Source organism: Condylura cristata, unplaced genomic scaffold (genome assembly GCF_000260355.1).
Source record: "Condylura cristata isolate star-nosed mole 26May11 unplaced genomic scaffold, ConCri1.0 scaffold00021, whole genome shotgun sequence".
In the NCBI taxonomy this organism is placed as follows: Eukaryota; Metazoa; Chordata; class Mammalia; order Eulipotyphla; family Talpidae; genus Condylura; species Condylura cristata.
In genome coordinates, this window is record NW_004567122.1 from 4,169,775 (window position 1) to 4,190,301 (window position 20,527).

Sequence of the window (20,527 nt, forward strand, 5' to 3'; positions counted from 1 at the left end):
AGTGTGTGACACGTCGTCTCTGAGAGGCTGTTCCGTCAGAATAAAGCCAGGAAGAGTAACCTGAGCAGGCTCGCTTTCAGGTAATTCAGCTGTCTGGGCATGAGCCAGACTTCTGGAACATTCCAGTGTAGTTGATTACAGATGCTTGTTACCCTGATGCAATAGGTCTTATCACAAAGATACCACATCTGATTAAAACACAAAATTCTGTCAAGTCTCCTTCCTTAGTGTTCTTCCACACAATGCTAGAAAAAAACCCATTAAGTGAAGCTTCTAGCTGAATCCAGAGCGACACTTGCAGAGGTTCTGGGATAGGACTCACCCTTTCTTTCCCCTTCTCCTGTGATCTTTGTAGAGCAGGATGGGAAATTACCTACAAGAATAACCTCAATATATGATTTTAATTTGCTACTTTGGCCTGGCATTGGACATGAATGATAGTTTTATTTTTGCACTGGCAAGACCCAGATTAAACACCCTGCTCTGTGAATAGAGCGCATTTCTCAATAAAATGTTTTTTCGTTGCAAACTCAGATCTAATATCAAATTTCGCGCATACACACACACACACACACACACATCTAATATATATTATGAAGAATTTGGGGTTTCGCTCGATCCAGGAATGTCTTTAGCATACTGAGGCTGAATGCAGTGGGGATTCTTCAATAGAAAGATGACCTGTTAGAGCCGTGTGGCAGCTATGAAAAGTGGCCTGTTTTTCTGGAATGTTCACTGGAGGCAGGAAAATCCTCATGGCAGTCAATTCTCTGGTATGTTTTGATTTGCCCTGGGCTGGTGTTCTGGCCTTACTCTTTGATATAACTAGGTTTGGTGTTGAAGACACTGTACCAGAGCTTTGTTTTTGTTAATGTGGGTTTTTTTCCTCCCAGGATGTAACATCAGAAATGCCTTTAGCTATGTTTTCAGCTAAAACTATTTATTTGACATTTGACCTGTAAACAAAAACTCGAAGCTAGCTCACAAGTGAATACAAGTAGGAGCTTGTATCAAGATGAAAGTGCTTTGGGAGCATCATTTAATCTATTTAAGGTCTATGTTCACTGCCCTTTCCTAGCCCGCATTCAAGGTTAGAGTAACACTCAGTGGCTTCAAAAGTTAAACGAAGCCAACAAAATGAGCGCTCACTGGCCCTTCAATTAAACTCCAGTCGGTTGTCATTTCGCCTTGTTCTCCTTTTAATTCTGCCGCTTGTTTTCTAAAAAGAACTGGATTGCACGTTATCAGGTATTTTCAAAGTGCGCAATAGCATACTGGTACCCTGAGAACCTAGCAGCAGTGATGGCAGGACTATCCTTTCCCAGTCCTTCCTCATCTTCCAGCCAATGTCAAGGCCAACAGTCGGTTCCCAGTAATCCAACAGACGCTGCCGCATGGCCCTGCCTGCCGGGCACCCCTCTTCTTCCTACCCGTCATGACTTGGTGCGTAGGGAGTCTTTGTTCAGGCCATTCACTCAGAATGGAATAAAACTTTATTCTTTTCAATTTCACACATAAACCAGATGCTGAGAAAGCCCTTGTCATCTCCAACAGAGAAGCAGAGCGGCTGTTTCATGAATGATAGCACAATTAAAGCTAAAATAATATAAAAATAATTCGAAAAAATCCCTTTTCTGTACACTCTCAAAATAAAGCAAGAAAGATAACAACAGTTTTTTTTTTTTTCTTTTCTTCTGCTAGCTAGAAAATGTGTTTCTCTGTGTTTGGGCTTTGAAGGCCAGTGTTCCCACATCTGTGTGCATATACGTGTGGCCGTGTGTGTGTGCTAGCTGGGGTACAGCAGCCCCTAAACTTTCACTCGTCTGTCTAATCATGAAGCTACTTAACCGATTAGAATACTATTATATCACATTGAATGACTGTACGTAATTGCTTCTTTGAAATACTAGGAATGTTTACACATTTATTTGGCTTGTAAAGGACTGAAATATTACAGGAAATATTATATTATCTAGCTCTCTCTTTTTAAAGAATATGGCTCTTAATACATTGATTTTCTGCGTTCCAAGTGAGAGTTACGTTAAAAAAAATTTTCTGAAGCTGACTCTAAGCAGGAGGGATGCCTTCTGATTTGGCCAATAACAGGAGGAGGGTTTTGAATCTCTTAAGAATTTGGAGGATTAAATCGGGGTGGGGGTGGAGGGTGGGGGCTGGGTTAACGGTTCACCAATCTTGCCTTGAAGGGTTTGTCGCAGTATCTCCACTTGACCAGCAGAGGGCACTTTAAACACCCCTACATCGCTCAGGGAGCAGATGCCGGTGATGCAGATACACAGTGTTCACCCAAAGTCAGAAAGAGCCCTGCAGGTTTCTGTTTGAAAGTCACAAAAATAGAGAAAATATGGACTGTTCCACAGGGTTGTAATCGGAAAGTTATGAGCGGGTGTGAAGTCAGACGGGGAGGGACATACATGTGGTCTGTCTAGGAGACAGGTCTGGGGTTCACTTTCTTCTCTCAGTTCAAGGGATTCGGCTGACCCTCTTTCTCTGGTAACACAGAACCCATTTTCCAATCATTTGGTTGAGGTTTATCTTTTTTCCCTTCTGTTCCAAAGCCCGGGGTGACTGAACCAAGGAGAATGCTTCACTTCTACTCACTTAAGAGAAGATGTCCTAGGTAAGCTACCAGACAGGCTCTGAGATGGACTGTCCCTTCAGGAACTGGGATGCATAGTGTCCGTCCTCCCAGGAAGAACCCTGGAAAAACAGTGAACCCCGTTTGGTTTTGGCCAACTCACCTCCTAATCTGACTGACATTTTTTCTCACGGGGGACAAGTGTTAATTACCCTTCACTAAAAAGGCTTTAACTTGCAAACGCATCCTTGTTCTAGCTAAACACCCTGTATGTCTTCCATTTTTCTTTTCTGTTGGCTCCAGTTTAGTGTCGAAAGAGATTAGAAAGGATTGAGTGTGTGTATGTGCTTGCACAGTTTAAGTAAACTTCTTTGATCCTTAGAGAAATATAACACTTAGTAAGTACGTTTTCTCGTGTAGTGTTAATAGCTTTCGTTTGCCTTCTGGTTTCTCTCTCTGCCTCTGGCTCACTTTGTTCTCATTTGTCCTAGAGTTGACAGCTGATGAGGGCAAGGGGTGGGAGGGTTCTTCCAGCAGCAGTCCTTTCAGAAGGAGGTGCCCTCAGTGAGTCCTCACCCAAAAAGGATCATAAACTTACTGGGTTAAGTCAACTTAGTTATCCCTAAGCTGCCTTGGGTTTTGTGTTTGCTCCTATGTTTTGTTTTGTTTTAGCTGCACCATATGTGATTCCTTGTGCCATTTTCTTTTGTCTATTATTTTTCTTGATGACCCTGAGCTGTGGCTTCCTCCTCAGTCCCAACGTTATTCAGCCTTCGTTGTTTTCCTCGTCTTGCAGATGTAGGCCTCAAAGAAGAAGTGGCAGAAGAGCAGAAGGTAGCTGAGGTACATGAGGGAGGACCAGAAGATGTTCTGGAAGTGAGAGTGACACTGGTCCTGCTGCATCCAGGAGAAGACCAGGTAGTTGATGATGCAGCCCACAAGCATCTGTGTGATCTGGGACAGGGTGATGAACATGGCAAACTTCCTGGACACTCGGAAGCCCGCGGCCCGCAAGGCATAGTAGGAGTACATGAGGGCGTGCACGCTGTAGTTCATGGTCATGAACCAGCCGCCCCCGGCGACCATGTCCTTGTACGAGTACCAGGAGTACAGGAGCACAGTGATGTGGTGGTACCAGTGCAGGAAGATCAGCTTTTGCTTTCTCAGGACAATGAATATCGTGTCTCCTGAAAGATAAAGGGGGGAGAGAGTGAGCCCCTGCACTGCGATGCCGGGACAATCTCTGCGAGATGGTCCACCGCTTGAACTGGTACTTGAGAGTGGAAAGTCGTAAGAGCTGCACAGGTATTTACTAGCCCCGTGACTTGGGGCAAGTTATTGTTGCTCATTATCTTCCAGTTTCCTCATCTGTAAAATGGGGCTCATATCACTAGCTGATGAGTAAAGAGGGCTAACCAAAATGCCCTCTGGCGCATGGGAAGCGCTCAGTGCCATATATGGAAAGCTTTGGTTTCGTTTCACAAAAAGCTTCACAGTTTTTGATCTGGAGGGGATATCTATCACAGGCCGTGTTGTCCAATTTTCGACTCGCCTGGGCATTGGAGGAAGGTGGCACCTAACAGAGTCGAAGAACTCGACTCAGATCATTTTGCAATCGACAGACACAGATCAGAACACCGGGCCCAGCGAACCGTTTTCAGAGTTCTCTCTAGAGGAGCAATGCCAGTTTCCTTTGGTACGTGACAGGAAGCACCCTTGAAAGACATCTTGCAAGTTCCCTGTGGAAACCCTGTCTTAGGGGGGTCTGAAAGAAAGGGAACGTTTAAACAATAGGCTAAAAAAGAAAAAAGAAGCCATCATCTCCCCTATTTCTTGAGGCTCACAATGAAGCACGTGATTTCAAAAAAGTTAAGAATGGAACATACTGTCATGGAATTAACTGTAGAAAAACCTTCTAGAACCTATCAGACATTTTACTAATACCTCTTTGAAGAAGATCCCTTCTCCTAAGGTAGGGAAGTGAGAATTATACTTAGAGAAGCCGATGCTAAATCTCTGCAAAGTCTGACCACATATGGTGCAATTCTGATGTAAAGCTGGATGAAGAGGCAGCAAAGCAACACACACACCCGTTTCCATGAACAAGTTCAAGGGGGGGGGGGGAGACCCTGGGACGTGGAAAGAAACCTGTTTCTGCAGCAAAGGTCCCCTTTCTGATCCTTGTGGTTCTCAGAAGGGAAAACCAACATACTTCAATATCTGCCGTGAACTCAGACTTGACTCTTTTTGTAGATCAAAGCTAGAATGCCCCTCTTATCCTGCAGGTCTATAAGCAGGAAGGGAAGACTGAAGCAGGTTGGCTATCTGGAAGTCTGCAGTGATAATATGGGTGGTATCTCCTTCCACTGAGCAGAAGCTATTCATGTATCTCCCTACTGGGCAGTCATCCTTTATTCTTTCCTATTTGTTTAGGACAAAACAAGGGAAGTTGCCAGTTGCTGCGTTTCTGAGCCCGTGATAAAATTTTCCTTGTCTTCCTTGGGAGATGCCTGCCATCTTATGCCTATGAATGTCAGGTTGAGGTGATGGTAGCTCCATTTCTATCCTGAAGGGCAGCAGTGGTGTGTCTGTGCCTTCTCTCTCTGTACCTCCCTTCCCTCTTTGAGCTGTAACGCAGACATTATAATTCCAGTCTACCTTTGTTCACAACATGGTAGAAGTCCCAGGAATTTTACATCAGAAACCAATTTAGTCAGTCATTCATCCCCGACATTTCTGATGAGTCTCTGAGCATTAACTAAAACATAAAATCCATAACGGAATAAAAGTTGTTTGCCGTCAAGTAATAAGTGTTCGTTCTTTTAAGTTCTTTAGATGTAAATTTAGGTCTGTTTTGACTTGTAATATTAAAACGTAACGGTCCAGACAACAGTTTCAGTGAGCAGAGAGGAGGCGCAAGGACAGAGGCGTCACTACGCTCACCAGAGGGGAGCAGGCCACAGAGGTCGGCACAGAAAATGGCTTTTTGTTCCCCGGAGTCAGGGTTAAGCCTGAGTCAGGTTAAGCCTGAGAGGTACATGTGTGTCCGTATAACCGAAGGAGGTGGGAGCGAAGGCCGCGTCATGAGCTCTTTAGAATGAAATTAACTTGCCTTCGCGTAAGACTTTCTGCAGGACAGACCTGCAGACAGAATAGGAGGCTGCATGTCCCCGAGCCAGGGGCCAAGGCAGCACCTTCCCATCCAGCTTCCTGTGTGGCGAAGGCCTCAGACCTCGCAAACAGGGCTCCAGAAGGGCGTCCCGAGACCTTCCCCTGCTGTGGGCCTTTCGATATTCAGCTGTGACGTCTTTGTGGCCATGATAAATGGCTTACCTTTCCTGGGCACCTCATACTACCACACCTGATTTGTCATGAGCCGGGGATACCAAGTATTTATAGACTTATCAAAAGGTAGCGAGTGACAAAGAAACACAAACTAAAGACGAGGAACTAGGTATGTTTGCCAAAGGCATGAAGGATTAGGTCCAATGTAAGCAGTGGGGCTTTGGGGTTGTGGGGTTTCCTCAGTGTCTCCTAGTCCCCCTACCCCGGGCTCAGTTTCCAGCCGGCCCACAGAGCACCAGGCATCCCAGATATCTGAGTCCCCTCCTGGCACCGAGGCCTGCTCCGTGTTGACTACAGACCTGCATTTAGAAATGCCCAGGCAGGCATGGCCACCTAGACACATGGGGGCCACTCTGTGCTGCCAGGTCAGCAGCTGTGTCCCCTCCATGAACCCCCCAAGTCAGTCTCAGAGACGACAAGCCTCACAGAGCAAAGTCAGCCATTCGTGGAAGATACACAGTGGTCGAATGACGAAGGCTTGGGTGGGTGGTTCTTCATAAAATACTCCTTTCAAAAGGCAGGCGGGATGATGTTCACTCTCAAGTCCCTCAGATGTAACTGGCCCCAACTCAGAACATGGACAAGTGGCCCTGGGGATGGGGGGGAGGACATTTCTAGAAGTGAGCACTGAGGTTTGTCCTTAGCAATTGGAGGCTTCAGGACCGGAAGCCCAGGGGACCATTTCAGATTGAAGAATGATTTTCTGTTGGGGGAAATTATCAAGTGTTTGGGCTTGGTAGGTAGGGACAGTCACATTTCATGCCCTTACCATGTTTCTGTCTGTAGTCAGTTCTTATCAAAGGGGCAGGGGAGAGGGGGCAGGCACGAGCATAATGCAATATATACACACAGCAGTGCAGTTATATAGAGCCAGACACCAGAAACCTACCTCACGCTACAAATGAATGTAATGTCAATAAAGAAAATAGGTAGGATGAAAGGGACCGAGATTCGCTTCCCAAAATTTGTCTTGTTGGGATAAGGATGTTTTTAGGCTGGACATTTATTTACTTATTCATATGGAACTGGGGTACAGGCCAGAGATGCGGAGGGTGAGAGGATTCACCGGAGACAGAGTGGGGAGCAGAACAGGCAGATCGACGAAGTACACTGCTGAAGGGAGCAGCGGGCAGGTCGGGAGAGGTCTGCCTCGCCATGTGGCTCTCCTCCGGGGCAGGAGGGAATCGAACTCATGCGGAAATGGCTTTAGCTTCTCAGTGCTTTCACCCGCTGCACCACCAGGGAGGGCCAGGATGGACATTTTTAATAGCAGACAAATGAGATTCTCTCAATACTGAGAAGTTGCCCATTTGCAAGAGATACTTGCATGTAGTAGGGGATTTGTCAAGGTGACCCCCAGTGTTTTCCAGGAAAACCTGGAAATGACCACACCCTATCTACTCACCCCACCCCAGCCTTACCTTCCCGGGCTCTCAACCTTTGCTTTAAGATGAAGGTGATATTTAAGATGGTGGCATTGGGCCGTTTGCAGGAGTCACTCAGTCCCCCAAGGTCTCATGTATCTCCAAGGTTTCACACCAAGGGAGCAGAATATGTGTCCCAGAGTGTGAGACAGGGACAGGAGGTTTATTTTGAGGCAAAGGCCATGGAGACCCAGCAGATTTGGGAAGAGCTCTTGATGCCTCCTTCACTGCCTGACTGTGCCCAAAAGGATCACAAGAATTAGCTCTTTAACCTTATTCACGTGATGGGGCGACCCTTTGTTTTTCACCACCTCCTCTGCATTCCAGTGAACCCCCTCTGCACCTGTTGTGACCCCAGACACTTGCCCCTGTCCGTATCTCAGGAGGCTAATGCTTGCTACCTGGCTGCTATTTTCAGCCTTTGGAGTTCCCATATGTATGACATGAAATAATCTACACTAGGCTATAGATTATAATAGGTAACCATGAGGAATATTATCATCATCTGATGAAAATTTAAGAACTAGAGGAACTCAGAGAGGAAATTTCCCCTTCCCCAACAGGGTGATTAATAAAAATACTAACTGTACAGCATAAATGAAAAGTCAGGGGATATGCTATTTCTCAACTCAAGTCTCAAACTTTAATAATGGCAAATTTATTTTAAAGAAAAATGCCACGGAACCACCAAAAGTAGAGTATCCATGTTCATTCTCAGACCAATTTCCATTGGAGACCAAGTAATTTGACCTTGAAACTCGGACTCAAAGTCAAAAAGAAAAATAATCACTAACTATGAAAGAACTGTCTAATATAACAATCTTTTATCTTACCTAGAAGTGAAAAAGTTTTCAGAGGATGCTGAAATTCCTAAAAATCCAGTCTGGGCTCTCAGGCATTGTTTGCTATTCCAAATTTGAAAAACACTTCTCTGCACTAAAAATTTACACCAATTTAAATATTAAAAAAAAAAAAAGTCTCCTGCAATCTGGCTCATAAAGTTTGTGTTGCAAATAATTTTTTTTCCCAAGTAAAATCAGTATAACATTCCAACCCCTATTCAAGGCAGCTCTGTGGTAGAAGGCTGATTATAAACGTACTTAATGAGATCACCAGTGCACTCGGACCTAAGATTTTACTCGCTGGCTCTGTGCACTTGTGGCTTTGGACTATGAAGACAACCAGCTGAGGAAAGGTTTCCAGAAAGTTCCCTTCTGCAGCTCCTCCCCTGTCTTTGACCTAAGCCTAAAACACACATACAGGAGAGACCCAAGTCCCTTGTGAAGGACACAGGATAGGAACAGGGGGCACCTAGCCACTGCCAGCTCCTGTTGGAGGTGGGCATAATACAACCCCAACCTCTAACCGCCTTGTTAGGGGACATGGGAGAGCAAATACAATCTACATATGTTCTGAACATCGCAATACACTCTGAATTCCAGATTAAAGTAAATAAATAAATAAATCAAGGGTCTTCCTATGGAGTAGGGATAAAGTCTCAGCACTATCCTTGCTACAGCCTGAGTTCAAGCCCTGGCCAGGGAGCTGACCCACATGGCACAGCAGACCTCTCCTGTCTTCCTGGTATTCCCCTCAGCAGTGTGTTTCAGTAGATCTGCCTGTTCTCCCCACTCTGTCTCTGGTGAGTCCTCTCATCAACACACCTCTGGCCTACAGACCAGTTCTTCTATGCAAAATAAGTAATAAATATTTTAAAAAAAAATCAAGAACCCAGAGGATGTGCCCTATGGACACAGGGCAGCCTATGGGGTTGGTGCTCAGCTCTGGCCAAGGTGAACCCAGACTAGACTGTCCCCAGTGACTCCATTCTCTGGAGATCAAAACAATTTCCTTGTGCTTCTATGCCCATGTCTCATCAGCTCCCTAATGCTTCACTGTTTCTGCTAAGCTGAGTCACACCTATCATCAAGTACATTAAAGAGTTGAAGAAAAAATCCTTAGGGATCTACAAGTATAGCCAGGATTTTCAATTAATTCCTAGGAGGTGAAGTACATTCCTCTTTTCCATGGCCCATCTCTTTGACAATTAAAATGAAATCAAACAGAAACCAAGCCATAATATTTGTTAATGAGAACATAAGGCTATCTGAGTAAAAAAGTTCAACTGATTAGTTTTAGTTTTCATCCTAATCCCAGAGATGAACTATGTTCCAGGATGGGGCAGGAAAGTAGCTGTGTTACTCATTTCCCTGGATTCTGATGCTGGCCAAGCCATTAAAGGGTCTAAGAGAAGTGGTTTGCTAAGACCCTAGAAGTGTATTTTCAGTAGAGTTTGGAAATCAGTGTGTTCTGTGTACATGGTCTTGCCCTTTCTACACACAATGCCCAGCTACTTAAAGAGAGGGAAGTGGGGAGAAAGGAAAGGAGACTGGAATTTAACCAAGAACCCCAATTCATTCATCCTAACTTCTGCCATCCAGAAAATAGGACCTTCAAGGTGCTTGTTCTGGTTTTTCTTTTTAAGTCAATTTGAAAGTGTGTAGCTATAATGGATAGGGGGAAGGAGACAAGACACTCACCTAGTTCAGGTGCTTTGCTCAGCACAAAGGCGTAAGCCCAGAACTTGCTGACGGGTCCATAGTAAAAACTCTGGTCACAAACTGACTGCTTCAGGCCTTTGGTCATCAAAATGTACACCATATAAGCACCAGTTCGAAGAGCACCGAATATACTTCACAATGAAAAGAGAAAAGAAACAACATTCAGGAAAATAAAATCAGTCTGGCACGAACCATACTTACAAATGAGAGACAGGCATCAATAAATTGCATCTTAAAATGTTGTCTGCACAAGGATAATAATAATTAAAAAAAATATACTTCTCAGGGCTTTGTTGTGAAGACCATACATATTTGTTCTTCTAGATTGGAAAGGCCATGTTATAGAAAACCTGTCTGGATATAGGGCAGGAGCTCGTGAACTGTGCTGACCTGTGTGTTTCACCTTTAAAACCACACCATGGGGACTAGATGGAGCTGACTGAAAACTCCTGGGATTATGTCAGGCCTGTTCCATGTCTCCCTGCACATTGGTTCATTTCTTTCAGTCAGACCTCCCCATCTGGCCATGTACACACAGATCTCCTCAGCCCCCTTCAGACAACCATTTCAGATGTAACCATTTCCTAGCTTATACCTTTCCACTGTCTAATCCCTTTTCTCCAGAAGCCAGAAAAAAGGAAACATAATGTACAGAGGAACAGAGATAAAACTTACCACAGATAATGACATCTTTGAAGGGCTAAGAGAAAATATCAACCTAAACCTTTATACTTAATGACATTATCTTTCAAAAAAGAAAGAAAAATGGCTGTTTTTTAAAATTCCACTGTTCATCTCTTCCAGGCAGCCCACCAAGACTTGTTCCTTTGAAGTTCCCATAACTGAGCAGCTGGACCAGATTTATGAGCCTTTTCACTAGTAGATTCTGTGGCTAGACTATGTGCTTCTCACAAAATGAGAGTAGACCCAAGGCAAGGTTCCATTGGAATAGTTCTTTAGGGCCTTTCCATCATCCCCTGCTTAGTGGCCAGGTCCCAGAGACTGGGGTGACAAGAATCAATGAGTTGACCCTATCTGCGGTGGTAATGTGGTCATGGAAGGTGTCACAGGAAGTGGTATTTGACTTGGGACAGGGAGGTGTTCAAAGTTTGAAGGTCAGGTTATAAGAGGTCATTTCAGAGCATGGTAGAATTCAAGCCCAGATGTCACGGTCACTCACAGTATTGCTGACAAGAGCACAGCACGTCATTGTTCCGTTTCTGGATTTGAGCCTCGCCCCCTAAGCTCTGAACAATGAGGATGACTCAGAACGGAGGACACTACACTTTTCAGGGAAACCGTCAGTGCCAGCCATGGGCCAGGCTTCGTCAGGCAAAGGCGCTTTGTTGGGTTGTAACAATGCCACTGCTCGGCCAAAGGGGGGATCTTACGTGAGATGGCGCACCTAAACTACTGCATACTTTGGAACCAGGTGGCTTTTTAGGATGGTACCGGGCACAAGATCCTTAGACTCCAACGTGACTGAAATATTCTCTAAGGGAGGAGACATTTTTCCTCCTAAGTCACATTATCTTGAGAGAATGTGGGAAGAGATAAATAGGCAACTTACGTTCCACTACCCCTGGTTCTCTCTCATCTCATGGCAGACGTAGCTAATCATCTGGCTGCACCAGCTCAAAGTAGAAATGTCCACAGATTTGCCAGACACTACCAATAGATCAGGGCCACAAACTCCAAACACTGTGATAACCTAACTGGGCAACTACTTCACTTTTCTAAGTCTTCATCTGAAATGATGATGCTTAACTTGCAAATGAGTTTTGTAAATAGATAATGAAAGTGAAAGTAAAAAAAAATGTTTTAATTTTTATTTATTTTGGAGTGTAGACCAGAGGTGCAAAGGGTGAGAGGATTCATCAGAGAGAGTGGGGAGCAGAACAGGTGGATCTACTGAAACTGCTGAGGCGAGCAGCAGGGAGACAGGAGAGGGCTCCTTCCAGAGAGGGGGTTAGGGGTGGTGAGAGGCTTCACCAAAGACAGAGGGGGGCACAGGACAGGAAGATTGAGGACATCCACTGCTGAGGGAAACAGAAAGGACACAGAAAGTCTGCTGCACCAAGTGGGTCACCTCGCTGGCCAGGGATTAAAAACTGGTGCTGCAGTGGCTGCAAATAGCTTCACCGTGTGGTGCTTTAACCCACTGCGCCACCAGGGAGGGCCCCCAAGCCAAGTATGGATTGTACTTGTGGGGCCTATGTGTTGAGGGAGCAGGGGCAATGTGTATGGGGGAGGGAGGCACTGGAGAAACCACAGGTTTGATGAGCTGAGGTGCTCCTTCTCAAACAAGCACCCTGGATCTCTAGTTCAAAGGAGTCTGTCTTCATCACTAGCTATCACTATGGCCTGCACTCAAGTGGGTGACAAGAATGCCCACTGGAATGTCCATCACAATGCTTTGAGGGTAGCAAAGGGAGGGAACGTGCTGACTCAGGCCCTAGATGCTGCTTCAGTTCCCGAGAGGCGCTGCCCCTGTTTGGCAAGATTTCCTAGCAGGCCGCATTTGGCTGTGGCCATCACAGCCGCGGGAAGCACTGAAGCAGTTCCAGTGCCTGGATCCCATCCTGTACTCAAAATCACAGATGGTGGTGATTTTGCCTGGTGGTGCGGTGGGTTGACGTGGTGGTGCGGTGGGTTGACGTGCAACACTGCAAGCTGGTCACAGCCGCTCGTGTGAATTTGATCCCAGCCCCGGAGATGACCCACATGGCGCGGCAGGCCTTGCCTGACCCGCCCGCTGCTCCCCTCAGCAATGTACTTCATCAATCTGCCTGTTCTGCCCCCCACTCTGTCTCTGGTGAATCCTCTCAGAGAGCCTGTACCCCAGTTCAGAATGCATACATAAATCTTAAAAAAAAAAAAAAAAATCACAGAATCAGAGACACCCCTGGGTCCCACCTTTGGGTAAGGGGCGCTCTGGAGACGCTGCCCTCCAGCTGCCCCATGAGCCTGGATACAGCTGTTCTGAGAAGCTGAGGAAGAGAGTTGCCTATTGACCGACAGCGGCCCTCGAAGGGAACCTGGTCAAAGGAGCGTCTGTGGGTGAGTGTGCTTTCTTCCTTGGCTTTCTCTACTCAGCCGCGAGCCGGGTGTCCTCTACTGCATCCGCCAGCAGCTGCCTTTCTGCCCATGAATGGGGCATACTGCTTTTTTAGCTATATACGGAGATGGCAATGTGCTGGTTTCAGGACTTTTGAACAAAGAGTTACAGCTGACCATGGGTGACCCCAATTAAGTATGGCAGAAAGTTAAAAGAGGGGATTTGTAGGAACTCAAAAGAACAGAAAAATCAATGTGGGCAGTAGGGAAGATGAATGCCGAAGCCAAGAAGAAGCTCACCAAAGTGGTTAGTCATCTTGTTTCTCCAGAAAACTGTTCCTTTGAGGAGATGCCTAATGTCTTCTGGAATATTCCCAACCGTCAGGATGCCGACAGGTCCAGGATCAGGACCGATAGCAACGCCCCACAACCTCCAACTGCAGTCCTAACTAGGTTTCACAGCACCGTCCAGAAACAAAGCTGCTTTTTTGGGGTGGATGAGTAATGAAAATTTCACAGGGAGAGTACACTGAATCAGGACAAAGGACATGATCGTATAAACAGTCTTCCTCCCTGCTCAGTGCCACAACAGCTGAAAACAAAACAGGAAGGCAGGCAGGCAGGAGGGGGGCAGGGCAAGGCCATGAGGGTTCTATGCACTGGAAATGGGGGGCAATCTTGTCCTTTAGCGTCCCAGCTCTGAACACCATGAACTCCTGCTGTGAGAGGGGAAAGAAATCTAAGCCATGTATTCCTGGCGCTCTTTGCACTCACCGTCTACCTTCGGGCCTATAATTTATGCATCTATGAAATCTACCTATCAGATCAATTTTTGTGATATTTTAAAGCAGGGTATTAATAGCTTTTTTTCCCTGAAATTTTTATAGTCACACACAGTGACTGAATTACTCTACTCACAAGACATTTGCAATCTGATACATACACTCCGATCCAAATATCAAGCACTTCTTGAGCTATCTACTAATGTTTCTATAATGCCACTAAAGTGAGTTTAGACAGTATTCACCTCACCAGCACTTTCGAGGTCTAGATGCCCACAAGTGACGGGCCCCTGCTCCTACCGAAAAGAGTCTGATCCCTCCAGGTATCAAATAGCACCGCTGAAAGGAGATAGCATGAGAAGAGATCCCTTTCTAAATCACGTCTTTTCAGACTACATTTTAAAGCGAGGGATAGTTAGATCTCCTGGGAGTTTTCCCAAAGGTTGACAGAGCCTGACAGACTGACAGATTGAAGGCCTTCTCTTGGGCAGCGATCGATCTGTGGAACAGCATCTACACTTCAAAGACACAGGTGAGCTCAGAACATGTGCCCACAGGCCAAAGAGGCAGCTGTTAAAATCCTCTGTATAGTGATTCCCAGGAATCAGTGGGAACTTATCTCCCAGGAAAGATCCACTGTTGAGCCCTGCAGGGTGTTTCTAGATGGCGCCCACATGGGGAACCCTGAAGATGAGTCACACTCCCAGAAGCCCCTGTTGCGGGGTTCTCTTGCTCCTCCAAAGGAAACCTCATTTACAACAACCCCCTACAATTGCCCAGATGCTGGCACAGCAAATCCAGCCTGCGTGGACACCCACATGGCCAGGGCCAGGGTCCTCCCATCTCTTTCTCAACAGCTTCCGTGGGAGTCTCCCTCTCCAACAAGCTCAATTCCCAGATCAAAGCCTCTCGGAGCACTGCACATTGAGGCACATGCAGTCCAGCCCCAATGTCCTCACAAAACGATGCGGAATACAAAAATCACAGTGCGAGAAGACATACTTTGTGCACAGGTCTAATCAAAGGGGAGAAACTCACTCTGTCTCTTAATTGCTCTGTTGGTCTCAACATGCCTCCTGTTACTGTTTAACAAGCTATCTAATTATCCAGATTTTCAAGAATGGACACTGAACAAATTTACTAGCAGCAAAAGGGGCGATGATCAAAATGATTGCTTTTGATGACTACACCTATGAGAAGTTTTATATATACAATTGCATCAATCTTGGTGGTGCAACAGGTTAAAGGCTGGCCACAGCTGCTTTTGTGCAAGTTTGATCCCCAGTCTAGACCCACATGGCGCAGCAGACCTCTCCTGTCTCGTCTGCTGCTCCCCTCAGCAGTGTACTTCTGAATATGCCTGTTCTGCTCCCCGGCTCTTTGGTGAATTCTCTCACCCCACAGCTTTGGCCTGTACCCTGTTCTTGTGTGCATAAATAAATATTAAAAAAGAAAAAAAGATTAAAAAAAATAAAAATAATGAAATCTGAGGCCCTCCACTCACTCAGTTGGGACCACAAGTGTACAGAAGTGGTTCCACCTCTCAGTTTCCACACACATGTGCTAGCAAGCTCACAGGCACTGCTGCAGGCAACTGACGTTCTGTGAGTCTTAGCCTATGGATGCTCCTTTCTTTCTACATAGAATATTTTTAATTCTCAAGGCAGCAAGAGCTGAAAATGTCAGCGAGGATGCTTTCGCAAATAACTTTACGTGTCTTCGGGACATCGGTAAGAAATGGGCTGAGCCTGTGACCTACCCTATGTCCTCAGATTCCCACAAATAGTAGGAACTCAGTGGGTATTTGTCTGCTGTGATACTTATGAAAGGTGGAAGTCAAAGTAACAAAGTTTTCAGAAAGTCTGGGGTCTGGTTTTTGCTTGCTTGAGACCCCTCCAAACCTGTCTAACAATTCAAATGACCCCTTCCTGCGAGCGGAACTCCCCAGGCCTCCAAAAATGTCCCCAGGAAGAAGGTCCTCTCATTTCATTATCAAATGTGAGCAGAAGCAGCCGGGGTGGGGGGTGGGGGCGGCGGTGTTCTTCCCGCTGCCCCTGTTTGGCAGCAGAGAGGGTGGGGGCTCTTGAGGCTTTAGGTTTTTTCTGTCTGCTTAGGAGAAGCCCATTTCCATCTGATGTGTGCAGGGAGAATGAAAGGTGGAGCCACTAAGTTACCTGCCAGAGTGGATAAAATTAAGAAAAACTAACAAGGCCAAGTGGCAGCGAGGATGAAGCACTTTACTCAAAATTTATACACATTGCTGGGGAGAGTGTAAACTGGGACCCAGAAACTAAACCCTGAATGAGCAAACCCTCTCCTAGTTACACAGCCAAAAGAGAACATCAGCGGGTCTCTGAAGGACAGGCACATAAATGTTCACAACTACAGGACTCAGAAACGACCCAAATGTTTACCTACACGGAGTGAAATAAATAAAAGGACTATATAATAAGAAGAACACAGAAATCACGTCTACAGCAAAATATGGTTGATTCTCCCAATAGGGGGCTGAAGGAAAGAACCCAGACAGTAGACCTTGTGTGAGTGTGCGTGTATGAAGATCAAACATAGGTGATGTTGACCTAAAGAAGTTGTATTTCTTCTGGGGAAATAACTGAAAAACGTCTGAAGGGCTGCTAATTTCTGTATTTAGGTCTGGGTGAGGATTGTAAGCAGATGAGGAATGTCACAGACTCTATATTCCAGCTGGGGCTGGAGGGAAGGGGGGTCAATACATTCTTTAAAAGTTTAAAAATCGTTTAACACTGGGTGAGGCAATGATGCCGTGGGATGGGGGCTGGGAAGACGATCTCCTGAGATCACTGAAGACATCCTGGAAGAGGAGAGGTGACAGCTGAGGAGTGTCAGTCTGGCCAAGCCCTGGAGAAGGCACCAGGGAGAAGGACAGAGTGATAGAGCAGAACAAGCCCACAGCTGGAGGTACAATGGCAGGAGGCTGGTGGTGATGGGGCTGCAGGAAACGCACCAACAGCTGGGTCTCTGAGAACTGCATGCGCTATAGATATAGGAACTTTAATAATTAATAGTGAAAGCCATAACATGTATTTCATTGTGCGTACTGCACCGGCATTGGTGGGTTTTAAGTCTGCGAATAATGTTACGCGATTTATATTTTTAAAGCTAAAGCAAGCTGCAGTGTGAGAACGGACTAGGCTATACTAAGGACAGAGAGCAACAAGTAATGTGATGTGGGCTGCTGCTATGATATCGTTAAGACTGAGGCATCACTAATAACAATGTAGTACTAACGGCAACAGCAATTTATCACTACTTACGATTCCACCCGGCCAACATTTAGCAGGACATCAAGTGATAACCCTGGGTTCCAAATGAGAAGCGGTGCGCAGATACGGGCAGACAGAAGTGGCCAAATCTGGGTAGAATGGCCAAGAGTCACCCAGGTGAAGATGAAGCTGCAATTTTTCAAATCGCTATATGGACCTTCACACAGAGTTTCAATCTTCACTTAACACCCTCATACGAGTCCACGGGATGGCTCACACGCTGATTTAATTTACTATTCCTTCTCTTTACACTTCCCCCTGGATTCCTTTTAATATCATTTTTAAGAACATAATCAGCGCCATGTTCTTAAAACCGCCATTCCAGGGGAAACCTTTACTCCCCTGGGTGGAACCTGCATTCTTGTGCATTCCTGTACAGATGAGGTATAGGGGACCCATCCCCGTGGCCGAAAGCCAACCTCACCATATTTAGGAAACGTGTAAAGGTCAGCCAAACCTATCACTAGCTACCCCTTGGTCCCGAGGCCTGCGCGCCAAAAAGGGACTATCTCATCTGCTCTTCCCTTTGTTCTGGGCCTTCCTGCCACCCAGGTGCCTCTGGCGTGCGGTTGGGCCCAAGCTCGAGCTTGTAATAAAGGTTCCTCTTGTCTTTACAACAGTGTGGCTGGCTTTTTTTGAGTAGTGCGTCCCATTCCGGCATAACACTTGTCAGTGTAAATGATACTGCCACGAACATATTATCTGTGAAGCCTTTCTGTGTTTGGGGTCATTGCCAGCAGACAAAAGACTGGCCAAGTCGTTTTTCATGTAAAATTGTTTCACATCGTGGGTAAGAAAATGCAGACAGACAAGGCTTAGGGACTCAAGAAACACTGCAACCCCCATCTGCCATGTAGTGAGGGATGTGGGACCAGAGAAACCAGGTGGCTGACCGGAAGTCACAGCTCACCGGAAGTCACAGCTCACCGGAAGTCACAGCTCAGCGTTAAGTCACAGCTCAGCGTAAGTCACAGCTCACCAGAAGTCAGCTGCAGCTTCTGCTACTTGGGGCAGAGCGGTGGCAGCCGGCTGACTAGGGAGCTAACTGGAAAGGGTCCAGAATACCGACACTTTCTTAGATCCTTACAGCCTGAGTGCTAGAGAAAATGGCTGGAGAAAGGTCAGAGGCCCAATAAAAACCGAACGAGTAAGGCCCAAGTACACCAGTGTCTGCCAGAGTCCAGTCCGGCCCCAGGCCCCAGGCCCTTTCACTTGGCTCCTCAGCTTCTGCCCATCATCCTCATGGTCTTTAGTTGCTCAGTACAGGGGTGAGGGGTGAGGGGGGAGTCCCCAGACTTGGATGTGGGAAGGGTAATGCCTAAGAGGCATTGATGCACCCTAAAATTATATGGAATTTCAATCACAATAAGCTGAGGGGATTGGCAGACTTCCAGCCTCCTACAGGCAACCCATTTAATAGCTCTGGGGAAGACCCAGAAATGGGAGTTTTTAGCATATACAAGATGTTTTGATGCAAATGATCCACAAGTCAGAGTTTGAGAAACTGAGCAAAACGAAAGGCCCTAATTCCAGAAGGACTTAAAAGTGACTTCAGAAAGAGGAACATGATTATGAGCACAGGAGGGAGCAAAGTTTCTCTTCCCTTCCTCACTCATAAAATCATACCCCCTCTTTCTTATCTGAGTCAATTACAAAGTCTTTCTGCAGTTAGCAACTTCAATTTGACCTTCCCAGTTACATTAACAACCTGCACTGAGCAAGAACAAACTCTGATCCTGCCTCGTCTAAGCATGGTATACTCAGAATCATTCAAGCCTCAATCCATCACAGGGACACAGTTGAATGAGTTGTGGATTTGCAGTGTAATATTTAGAAATCCTGTACCTAATATAGAAACCTTGAAGAAGTACGAATCTCCAAAATCTGAAACAGACTCGAAACAACTGCCACCGGGAGCACCCCATTGATGGGGATGGAATCACCCACTTCTTTGCTACTTTCTTCTGAATTACTCTGTTGTCTAGGCACTCCCAAAACCCCAAGTGTGATTTGGGTAACAAATATACTGTAACTTCAATATGAACTCTTGGTAAATTATAACAGTACCATCCAAGTGTTCAGTGTGGGAGCTAGTGGTGGAATAAAGAGACATGTCACAAAGCAAGAACTTCCATGCTAAGAACCAACATGAGGGCCCTCCCTGGTGGTAATATGGGTTAGAACTCAGCACCGCAAGCTGGCCGCAACTGCCTCAGTGTGAGTTCCATCCCTGCCCCAGGGGTGACCACATGGCCCAGCAGACCTCTCCTGCCCGCCTGCTGCTCCCCTCAGCAGTGTACTTCATTGATCTGCCTGTTTCTGCCTGTTCTGCTTCTTGCTCTGTCTCTGGTGAATCTTCTCACCACCCCTGCACCTCCAGCCTGTACCCTAGTTCTGTATGCATAAATAAATAAATCTTTAAAGAACCAATACGAGAGTGATGAGAATTTACTATTAGGTATTTCTTGTTACAAATATTTCCTATGGGAAAATGATTTTGAACTTCTGAAAATTCTTAAATATTTGCACACTTTGAAATATTCAAGGAACTCATGGAGCTAAGAAAAAATATGACCTCCCTATTGTAGTATTTTTTCTCATAGATCTGTTAATAGGGTGATGGAGACAGTGTAAATAAACACCTGGCATAGACTGAAAATGGTTATTAGGATTGAAGTTTGGAGCAACACCTATAATTTCTTCTCTATTCAAAACAGGGGAGACCTGTTTATTTTAAATAAGAGTAATCTTAAAAATATTTGGCAACGTTTCCAGAATAAAACTTTTCAATCCTGAGAGCTGCTTTCCTGCCCCTTCCCCCCAGCAAAGGGGTCCACATATTGCCTCCAAGTCCTAAGAAAACCTCACTGAAATCCTCACTCTTGGATTACTACAGCAGTCTATGACTGGTTGATAAGTCTGATTTTCTCTCATCATTATTTTCCGAGACTTGGTCCAGATGGTTCTCTACTTTGCATTCTTATCAGTCAAAGCAAATGGACCATTTCTGGAAAAAAAAAAATACCCCTTTGGAAATATTCTTTATAAAATTCAGCCACCATTATTACAACTTGGCTCAATTTCTTTCCTACGACAAGACTAGGGTTATCTGAACAGCCAGAAAACTTGGCAGTTCACAAGGGTAACTCTTCTCCCTTTTGGAGAACATCCAATACAGGAAACAATAAAAGGCTTCCAGAAGGTTGCAAGCCCAGCCGTCTCTGACCCTTCTACTCATTCTGCAAAAACACTTGAATGAATTTATTAGTGTGCACCTGCCACTGATGTCCCAGAAGAGAAACTCGCCCATACCTTGTTTGTGTAAATTACACTGACAAACAGGTTGCTGAGGCATGAAGGAGTTCATGAAAGAAAGAAAGAAAGAAAGAAAGAAAGAAAGAAAGAAAGAAAGAAAGAAAGAAAGAAAGAAAGAAAGAAAGAAAGAAAGAAAGAAAGA

The 20,527-nt window shown here is 45.6% G+C and overlaps 1 protein-coding gene across 1 annotated transcript in view; it reads right to left on the reverse strand.

The window, feature by feature from the left end:
- Positions 1-1,477: 1,477 nt before the first annotated feature.
- The window catches only part of ELOVL6 (ELOVL fatty acid elongase 6), a 104,053-nt gene continuing 85,003 nt past the window's right edge, over positions 1,478-20,527 (reverse strand). The window contains exons 4-5 of the mRNA XM_012727973.1: positions 9,906-10,057; positions 1,478-3,783 (exon numbers count right to left, since the gene is read on the reverse strand). Of these exons, the coding sequence (XP_012583427.1) occupies positions 3,359-3,783; positions 9,906-10,057 (577 nt within the window). The 3' untranslated portion in view covers positions 1,478-3,358. The remainder of the gene's footprint in view (positions 3,784-9,905; positions 10,058-20,527) is intronic.